The following is a 10,914-nucleotide window of genomic DNA, read 5'->3' as shown; positions in this document are numbered from 1 at the left end:
TGCTGATGAATCAATTTGGAAAAAAAATTACATTATATAATTGTTTCGGTCTGTGTTTCATCTCAGAAGCGCCTACTGACAGATTTGCTTGATCATTTCTGTTATGTAAGATGTTTATTACTACGCTTGGTTGTATAGATGGTTTTTATGTTAGAGAAGATTTTGTTTCAGCCTTTCATCCTCATCTTTCCAGCTACTTTGACATCTTAATTGTACAAACTAATAAATAATCTCACTGAGAGTGGGCTGTCGGCAGCAGGGAGAACTATCAGGAGTGTCCATTGCTTTTGCTGCATTTTGACCTCTATATACATGATGTAATAATGAGTAGCCAATCCCTTTGTGCCTCTAAAAACAATAGCATTTCACTCATTCAGTCGTTAGATTAAAAGAAAATAAAGGTTGATGTTTCTACTGGAATGTATTGCAATGTAGTCTAGTTACATCATATATAGCTGAACAATGCTGCCACAGGATGATTAATAAGGGTGTGGGTTTTTCTAAAATTGTGAAATGACTTATGTCAAGTGTAAAATGCTGTTGTACTGAAGGAAACTGCTGCGATGGAAAGAGCAGGGTTCAGTGAAAATGTCAGACGTGTGACTGCTGTAGATGGCTGGATTTGTGTGGGCGATGCTCTCCTAAGGGAGATTCCTTGTTGTATCTGTATAATACACAGCGACAGGTGCCTTAAGTCAACCAACAAGGTTGCTGCTGTTGGACCAAGAAGGAGGACTATCTGGGCAAACAGTATGTCAGATGCTGGGTGCTGTATTTAGATTTTTCTTGAGTTGGAAAGAAATACAAAATGTGGAGATTGTGCTACAGGTCTGCTAGAGGGATTGATGACAAAATAGTGATCCACATGGAACAGTACTTTTTTAGTATGCGATTTAAGTAAGCCTAGACTGGCTTACCCCTTTAAAGTTAAACCTTGATGATAACTGCGTACTGTCATATTTTCATTGTTGTTGTTTCCTGTACTTTAAATGAAAAGATTTCTATTGATACACAGTGTTTTTCTTTTTCTCTGCAGGATGGAAAACAGCGGAAGGAAAGAAAGAAGACTGTCTCATTCAGCAGCATGCCCACTGAGAAGAAGATTAGTAGCGCAAGTGATTGCATCAGTGCCATGGTTGATGGCTCTGAGCTGAAAAAAGTGCGATCCAATTCGCGCATTTACCATCGCTACTTTCTCCTTGACGCCGACATGCAGTCTTTGAGATGGGAGCCTTCAAAGAAGGAAGTAGACAAGGCTAAAATCGATGTAAAATCTATCAAAGAGGTTCGGACAGGCAAAAACACAGATACTTTTAGAACTAATGGAACCTATGATCAGATTTCGGAGGACTGTGCTTTCTCTGTCATTTTTGGGGAGAACTACGAGTCCCTAGACTTGGTGGCGAACACTGCAGATGTAGCCAACACGTGGGTCACAGGGCTGAGGTACCTGATATCCTATGGAAAACATACCTTAAATATGATTGAGAGCAGTCAGAACAACATGCGCTCATCGTGGTTAGGTGAGCTTTTTGACGAGGAGGATACTACAAACAGCAAGCAACTTTCTATATGCACTGCTGTACAATTAGTCAAAAAGTTGAATCCGGGACTCAAAAATGTGAAAATAGAACTGAAATTCAAGGAGCTGCATAAAGTTAAGGACAAATCAGGTTCGGATGTGACAAAAGAGGAGTTCATTGAAGTCTTTCACGATCTTTGCACCAGACCAGAAATATATTTTCTCTTTGTTCAGTTTTCCAGTAATAAAGAATTTCTTGATACCAAGGACTTAATGATATTTCTGGAGGCAGAACAGGGAATGGCACAAGTCAGCGAAGAGACCAGCTTTGACGTAATTCAGAAATATGAGCCATCGAAAGAGGGCCAGCTCAAAGGTTGGCTGTCTTTGGACGGGTTCTCTAACTATCTTATGTCCTCAGAGTGCCATATATTTGACCCTGAACATAAATCAGTCTGCCAAGACATGAACCAAACCTTGTCCCACTACTACATCAATGCATCACACAACACCTACCTGATAGAAGATCAGTTCAGAGGCCCCTCTGATGTGACAGGCTATATCCGTGCTCTCAAGATGGGCTGCCGCAGTGTAGAGCTGGATGTGTGGGACGGACCTGATAATGAACCTGTAATTTACACTGGTCACACAATGACCTCACAGATAGTTTTTCGCAGTGTCATTGACGTCATTAACAAATATGCCTTTGTTGCCTCTGAGTTTCCATTGATACTGTGCTTAGAAAACCACTGTTCCTTGAAGCAACAGAGAGTCATGTTCCAGCACCTAAAGAAAATCCTTGGAGACAAGCTCCACCTAGATCCTCCGAAACCTGAGGACTGTTACCTTCCATCTCCTAATGAACTGAAGGGGAAGATCCTACTGAAGGGTAAGAAGTTGGGCACAAATTGCACTGCTTCAGAAGGTGAGGTGACAGATGAGGATGAGGGGGCAGAGATGTCTCAAAGGATGAGCATTGAGACTGCTGAACAACAGACAGTTGCACTCAAGAAATTTCAGCTGTCCAAGGAGCTCTCTGATCTGGTGACTTTGTGCAAGTCTGTGGAGTTCAAAGACTTTCCAACATCTTTCCAAAAACAGAAGCATTGGGAGCTGTGCTCTTTCAATGAAGTCTTTGCCAGTCGCTGTGCCAGTGAATTCCCAGGTGACTTTGTTAACTATAACAAGAAGTTCCTAGCACGGGTTTACCCTAGTCCCATGCGGATTGACTCCAGCAACATGAATCCACAAGATTTCTGGAAGTGTGGCTGTCAGATTGTAGCAATGAACTACCAGACTCCCGGCCTGATGATGGATTTAAACATTGGCTGGTTCCGTCAGAATGGGAACTGCGGTTATGTGCTGCGTCCAGCGATCATGAGGGAGCAGGTTTCATATTTCAGCGCCAACACTAAAGATTCAGTGCCTGGTGTTTCTCCACAGCTCTTGCACATCAAGATTATCAGTGGACAAAACTTTCCAAAACCCAAAGGCTCAGGTGCCAAAGGAGACGTAGTAGATCCCTACGTGTATGTCGAAATACACGGCATTCCCGCCGACTGCGCTGAGCAAAGGACTAAAACGGTCAACCAAAACGGGGACAACCCTCTGTTTGACGAGAGCTTCGAGTTTCAGATAAACCTCCCCGAACTTGCAATGGTGCGCTTTGTGGTGCTGGATGACGACTATATTGGCGATGAGTTTATCGGTCAATACACAATCCCGTTTGAGTGTCTGCAGCCAGGTTTCCGCCATGTTCCGCTGCAGTCTCTGACAGGGGAAGTGCTGCCACATACCTTATTGTTTGTTCATGTGGCAATAACCAATCGAAGAGGAGGCGGCAAACCTCACAAAAGGGGGCTGTCTGTACGAAAAGGCAAGAGGAGTAGAGAGTATGCAAGCATGAGGGTGCTATTGATCAAAGCTCTGGATGATGTCTTCAAAACAGCCATTCAGCCACTGAGAGAGGCAACAGACCTCAGAGAAAACATGCAGGTAAGGCATGAAGTATTGATTTTTTTTCCCACCCTTTTTTTGTGTGATTAACTAGAGTGGGTCTGAACTAACAGTGTCATCCAAGATATATATTGTACTGCATGGATATGCATGGAAAGTTTATGTCTGAACACGTCTGAACAGTAGACTGAACATAATCTATTAATTATAACTAGATTTAATACAAGACATCTAAAGTAATTTAAAACAGCGGTCCCCAACCTTTTTTACACCACGGACCGGTTTATGCCCGACAATATTTTCACGGACCGGCCTTTAAGGTGTCGCGGATGAATACAACAAAATAAAACTAGTACTGGTACCAAAAAAAAGAAGATTTATTCATAACACACGTGAAAAGACCAAGGAAAACCGAGTTAACGATAAAAACGAAAACAAAATAACGCTGAAAACCGATAAAAACCCTGAAAACCATACATTTCACACCTGAGCCTCTAGTCTCGCGGTCCGGTACCAAATGACTCACGGACCGGTACCGGTCCGAGGCCTGGGGGTTGGGGACTGCTGATTTAAAAGACTTCATCTTTGGAAAGGAAACACAAAAACCACCACCCTGGACTGAATTAGATTTGACCATGTCCTTATGTGTGTCAAAGAAGGGAGAGAAACGAGCAAACATAATGGTGAGATCCATGTTTTAACGATCCATGTTATAGAAGTTATTCATAACTTCTATTGTGTAAACTGGACCACATTTTTTAATGGTACCAGTGATGGAAAAACAATATAAAGCTGTTTGTTTTAACTGCTTAGCTTTAACCCACAGTATTTAATGGACTCCAGTCCAGACATACTTACTGTGATCCCTCTTTTCAGAAAAAGAGGCATTTATGTCATTGTTCAAGCTTTCAAAGGGCTGCATAGGAAATACACTGCTCGAGTGTCTCTGCACTGTGGATGGTCTCAGGTTGTGTTTCTTCAGGCGTTGTATTAGGTTTTATTTTGGTAGCGTTGTTTATATTGCGGTCGTTGTGCGATAACAAGCCACTGGCCTTGTGATTATAACACATCTTGGCCCTCCTGCTAGTTTTTCCCTCTGCTTGTTTATGTAGGATTTAAATTTGGCCTTTCACAGAAAGGTTAGGGTGTTTGTGTTTCTGTGTGTGTCTGTGTGTCTTTGTGAACCTGGTGTCAGTCCAAAAGGATTGAGTGTTTATGAGTGGCTTATAAGAGCCAAAATGAAAGTTCCCACAGGTAATGAATGAGCTTCCAGGCGTTTCCTTTGAGAAATGCTGTTCTGTGCGGTCGTGGGGCAGATGAAGGGCATATTTTTGAAAGCTGGAATATTAGGTTCCTTTCCTTTTAGACTTTTTGTAATGCTTATGCCATTTGATGCATGTTTTGCTTGGCACGCCAGTGTAAACCAGCATAAGTTCATGCAAGCCCGACTGTAATTACGCTTTCTCCATTCTCTGCAGAATGCCATAGCGTCCTTTAAAGAGCTGTGCGGCCTTTCAGCGGTGGCTAACCTGAAGCAGTGCATCTTGGCCCTTTCCCCTCGACTGACTGGGCCTGACAATAACCCCCTTCTGGTGTTCAACCTCAATGAGCAGTACCCCAACTTAGAGCCTCAAGGCCTGCTACCAGAGGTCCTAAAGAAAGTCGTTACCACATATGACATGGTGAGCAGTTTTTTGCACGATTCATTTACTTTATTTACACAGTAGTAACTCTAGTGAATCTCAAAAATGACAGTAAATAAAAAGAGGAGAGAGGCATTCAATTCCATGACGTGAAATAATGTCTAGAAACAAAGTAGCAGATATAATTTAATCTCTTGTCGTCTGGATCTAAGTGTGTTCTGTCTTTGTTGTCCAAACTCGTGGTTCTTTTGCAGTGCATAGAAAAGAAAACTTAATTTGGATTTGGCAGCAACCCATTCCACTCATGCATGCTTTTGCCACAACAGGAAGGGATGATCTAACCAGGCAAACCAACGCCAATCAGATCAATACCTGGGCTTACTGACTTAATGGGGACACATAGAGATGGTTAGGTAACAGGGCTGAAGTTCAGTTAAGTAATAAAATCAATGTTTACAAGTTATGCAACATGCCATTGAGGCTATTCCCAGCTACACCATTAACCTTAAAACACGATGTTCTCTGACATTGATTCTTGGCACAACATGAACAAGGAGGCAAAGGCGATTTTTCTAGCAAAAGCACAGCAACAAGAGAAACTATTTTGTCTCTGATTTGAAAACTTAAACACATAGATTAGGTATGAACATTCAAGAAAAGAAAGTCCAAAATCTTTTTTTTAAACCAGGCTGTAAATATGGTTTTTACTGCTGGAAAGATGGACGTGTTAATACAAGACTGGCTTACCTACTAGTCCCATGTGGCTCTTTTGCCTTTAAGTTCAACTCTGGATTCAAAGAAGGGGTACACACACCTGTGCATTTGCATTATTTCTTATCCAAATGATACATTATGCATTAAACTAAAAAAATGGAAATGGCAAAAGCTTCATACCTTGCAACTCAAGGACGAACATAGGAAAAAGACTCTGATGCAGACCGATTAAGGTGACCCCTCTGCTCTATTCAGACACGAGAATGGAAAGCTAGGCAATTGGCCCTGATGGAAGGAGCGCCAGGAAAATTGAGTTGGAGAGGAAGAAAGAAGAAAATGACGGGTGTTTGGGGACTAAAATCAAATAAATTAAGATCAAGGGCTTAAGTGGTGTGAAGCTGCAGGCCTTGATCATCAGCAGAGTGCCAGAAGTGATGGCAAGCAGAAAGGCGTGGCGGCAAAAGATGAGCTGACAAGTGCATACGTGTAATATAAGAGGGAGTGCAACCTTAAAATAATGTTAAATAATGTATGGATAAGTACAATTACAAATTCTGGTAGTGTGTCAAAATCCAAAATCCAGAATATGGGTCTCAATGCTGCCCATTTGTGTGCTAAGAGAAAAAGCTGGAGAGACTCGGTAGTACGCCAGCTCGAGCTCTTAGGTAATATGGTCCGATTTCTGTTTGTACTCGCAACAGATTAACTAAGGGCACAGAGGGTAGATGGAGAAAATACAAAGTCTTTGAAACACTGAACCAAGGGGACTTCAAAACCCATATGTTAGGCTTTTATTGGGGAATAAACTTGCTAAGATGTCTGTTATCTGCAGTTCAACCGCATACATCAAACAAGACTCATTAACACAATATTCTTAATAACATTAAAGTTGTTGTTCACAATATATTCTCTTTTTAGTTTTGGTTTGCAGAAATGTATCATTAAACTGACGTCACTTTGAAAATAAAAGACCGTTTGTGTCTTCGTTAATGTGGGTGGTAATAATAATAATACAGACGGCCATAACATTTAGAGGATACAGTTTAGTGTGCAAATAGGGAGCAGTCCACCCACTTACCTTACTAGAATATGCCTTTAAAGACGTTTGATTTGCTGTGTCTGCCACCAAGACAGTAATTTCTTTACCCATCAGGAAAGTAATCACAGTGTGTGAGGCAGCTCTAAGTGCCGCAACTGCAGCTGCAGAGTGAGACAAACAGCCACAGTCACTTAGTCATGACTGCCCGTGGAAGAACATGGTGAGTCACCATATGGGTTTGTGCAATGGTGTCTGTCCCCCATGCTGAGCACAGTATCAGGCAATGACTCTGCATAGTCATGCTTCGGGGGGAAAAAAGCTGCACGTTCATATTTATCTTTAGAAAACGTCTGCTGTGTTCTCACTTATTTTCTTAGAGTGCGTTAGAAAAAATAGCAGCTCAGGCCGTGACAAGTCTGTCGACATGCTCATAAGGGATAAGGCTGGCATTATTTCATATTTTCCTTATTAACACATCTGAAAAGACTAAAACGGTAGGAACAAACAAAGCTCTCTAATTTCATGGATTATACACCCTCGATTCCTTTCCTTGTATCCTCCCCTTGCATCTTAGTCCCTCCTACCAGAGAGGTGAGGAGAGAAGAATCGAGGCAACGAAAGTCAACAAAATGAGACATCCTCGCCTCTCAGCCATCATTTTAAAGTGATCCAGAATAAATTAGGCACAGCAGCAACATAAATTTTGTTGTAGTCCAACTACTGCTGTATTTTATTGATTCAGATGTGTGATCACATGATGCAATTCACACCATGGTGCACTGTGACAAGGTAGGCTATCATGCAGGCGATTAACCAAATTGCAAATAACTGAAACGGCATGCGAGTGCAAAGATCTAGTCGTTTGTGGTGTTGTCGTGTCGCCTGTGTTTGTATAGGTCAGCTGTGTGCCACGCCTTTTACATTCTGATGGTAAAATCGCTTCTGTGCATCCTCGAGTATTACTCCTCTCTCCTCTGTCCTTGAGAAGTATGTTAGAAATGAAGGCATCCTTCAACGTGGTGTCCAGTGATGGATTTTGGAGTCACAGGCAGGAGGACGGAGAAGATTGCGAGGCACCAAATCGAGAAATGAGAAAAGCCTAATGTGCTTCTAGAAGGAATATATATGGTAGTAAAATGTACCATAGTTTTGATTTTGTTTAAAGAGACAGCTTTATTAAATACAAACCAGACCTGTCGCACTTTTTCCAAATTCTCCCTACGTATCTTTTGTAACTCGGCAACAAAATTCAGTTGCGGAGAGAAATTTTGATGTCCGCCAAGTAACGTGTGGTCGGCGTATGCTGAACATGACACGCGAAGCAGACACAAACAGAATACGTAATATTGCATTGCAGGATGATGATGAGATGAAGATAATATACACGAAAATCCAAAGAACAGTTAATCATCAGTGTACGTGTGATAATATTCGTGCAAAGTTTTGTTCAGATTAAGCACCAGTTCAGGACGAGGTGGGACTGCGTCATTACAGTAAGACTGTCAGAGCAGTGAAGTACAGCCTCTGTTGGATTAAGTACTATATATTTTCCTCTCTATCCTTCTCTGTACGGGCCTCCCTGATTTCCCTCTTCTCTGGGATCTGGCTGGCAGGCTCCAAAGATTGATGTTGGGGCCACAGTGATGCTTGTTTTTGGCTTTGTCGCTCCGATCTCTGCAATAAAACACTGTTCATCATTCCTTAATTTCCATCTTGGCAGCTGAGCCGGGCCGCCTGGCTTCACGGCACAACCTCTATATGCTTAAGTCACACCGGGAGCGAACAAGTCAATTACGACCATGCCGCACCAGTAACCTACAGGCACTTAATTGAAATCAAAAGCGCAGTAACATTAGGGTATAAATAGCATCCCCATCAGATGAAAAAAATTAAGCTATTACTAAAATAATTGTGGCAAAAGATCCAGATGGTCTGCCAGGCACCCTGTTTACTCCATGCTTATTTACCCCCGTCTCTGACAGCCTACATATGCACCATTAACCTCCTGAAACAACATGCTGCTGCCGTCTTCCTTGTGTTAAAAAAATGTTTTTCGTTATTTCTTTATTTCTTTTTTTTTTTTGTTTACCGTTAGGAAGAAGCAGCGCTGGCATTTAATATGTAAATGGATTGCCACTAGAGTTTCAACAGTCTGCAGGTCAGCAGAGTTTGTGCACTCAATTAGGGGTGTGCACAAGACCAGAGGAGCTAAACTTAGCATCTGTCGCAGCTGCAGCTTCACAGAGAACACAGTAATGGTGTTGCTGCTTGAGAATGACTGACATGTTTTTAATTGAAATGACCTTAATTATCAGCACTTCCTTTGAAAAAAAATACTTTCCAACCAAAGTCAGACTTGCACATATATATATTTTCTCATTTAAAACAGGACACTGCTGGTGTTTTAGGGAAGAAAAGTAACTTTTAATAAACAACCTAATTGCTTGTGTCTCCTACCCTCTAATTTTGGCTTTCAAAAATGCAATTTAGCAGCCTGGCCCACTCACATCCCCTGTAATAACAACTTGTTTTCTAAGCACTCCCTGGATAGAAACTGCCTGCTAGCAGACAGACTTCCTGCTTTGTTGTGGGATGCAAGTTTTGCTGACATGGAAACTAAAGGCAAATGTGAGCAAATATGTTCGTGTGCTTTCAGGTAATCCAGACCAGCAAGACGCTGCTAGAGAGCTCAGAGGGGGTGTACGAGAGAATCCTACAAACCCAAAAAGCAGGTAAGATATAGGCTGTATCCCAATTCAGGGTCTGCAGCCTTAAAGTACGCAGCCTCAACGATCCTCAAGGGCCGCGTACTCAAAGACCGCTGAGGCCGGAAGTGTGAGGCTTGTGAAATGGGACGGTCTAGCCTCCGTTGCGCTGCCCAGGTTGCCTAGCAACCATGATACTAACAGCTGGAAACGTTTCATACAGCTTTGTTTGACAGACATGAAGGAGAAAATTAGTTCATTTGTTTGTTTGTTTCTACATGAGCTTTGATCATTCTCTGTAAGATTAAGCTCAGCTATTTTAAAGTAAAGGCTTTAAAACCAAGTTAGTACAAACGTCACTAATGTCACATGACTTTGCCGACATGTGGCCAACAGTAATGTTTTAATGATCTTCGTTATTAAACATTTGCACATAAATAAGTGACATAATATTCAGTACTTAGTTTACTAAGTTACTCTTCGGGCGCCCTTCATCCGCCGTTTTTTTTTTATTATAAATTATCCACACCCACCGCCGCGCTATGCATTCTGGGATATGTTGGGCCACGAAGTCTACACCGCCACGTCCTTAAAATTCAGGGAAATGAAGGACGCATTTGAGGGCCGCATTTCGAGCAGCCTTCGAATTGGGACAGCCTTCGTCGCGTCGCTGTGACGTAATCGGCCTTAAAATGCGGCCTTTAAGGCTGCAGACCCTGAATTGGGATACAGCCACAGTCACACAGGAGAGGAGGAAAACCCTTAAAAGGCAGAATTTCCTGACACCATTAATCAGCATCTGAGTGTTTGTCTGTGGCCGCATGTCTCCTCTGAAGCCACAGAGGTGACATGGGATCAGTCAATATGAATTAATTAGAATTTTCTTATTTGCATAAGTGGAATTACCATTTGATTCATGTTCATTAATGTGATCCAGTCACTGTTTCTCTTTGAAAAGCTGCCGTTCAAATAGAGGCGTTTAATTCACACCTGTAAGAGCCTCTGTCCTGTATTCTAATTACATGGTTCGAGACTGAGTGACGAGTGAAATGGGGGAAGACTGTGTGCAGTTAATAGATGGCAATCTATCCACACACACGCCATTCAGCACCAGTTAGAGCTCCATGCATTTGTGGAGCCTTGGCCTGCTAGCTGATTGTAACATTTCGACTTTGTGTCAATAAGGGAAAAGCAAATCCATTCAAGTTTAGTCATCCTTATAGGTCACTGGATTTAAGATGCAGCACACAGATGGGCTCTGGAGGCACCGTTTCTTCTTGAGTCTGTGTTAATGATTGAAGAGGACTGCCTTTTATTTTAGGGCAGTTCTTGTTT

General features: G+C 42.1%; 1 protein-coding gene across 3 annotated transcripts in view; it reads left to right on the top strand.

Moving 5' to 3' along the window:
* The window catches only part of plcl2 (phospholipase C like 2), a 45,913-nt gene that overhangs the window by 24,082 nt on the left and 10,917 nt on the right, over positions 1–10,914 (top strand). For 2 of the 3 annotated variants that reach the window (XM_085178274.1, XM_085178275.1), the window contains exons 3-5: positions 1,037–3,517; positions 4,957–5,160; positions 9,531–9,606. In XM_085178274.1, coding sequence (XP_085034400.1) covers positions 1,037–3,517; positions 4,957–5,160; positions 9,531–9,606 — 2,761 coding nt within the window. The other variant, XM_085178276.1, reaches the window with a different exon arrangement.

Source organism: Neolamprologus multifasciatus, chromosome 11, assembly GCF_963576455.1.
Source record: "Neolamprologus multifasciatus chromosome 11, fNeoMul1.2, whole genome shotgun sequence".
In the NCBI taxonomy this organism is placed as follows: Eukaryota; Metazoa; Chordata; class Actinopteri; order Cichliformes; family Cichlidae; genus Neolamprologus; species Neolamprologus multifasciatus.
The sequence above is the reverse complement of the archived record's forward strand: the minus strand, read 5'-3'. Positions and strand labels throughout refer to the sequence as shown.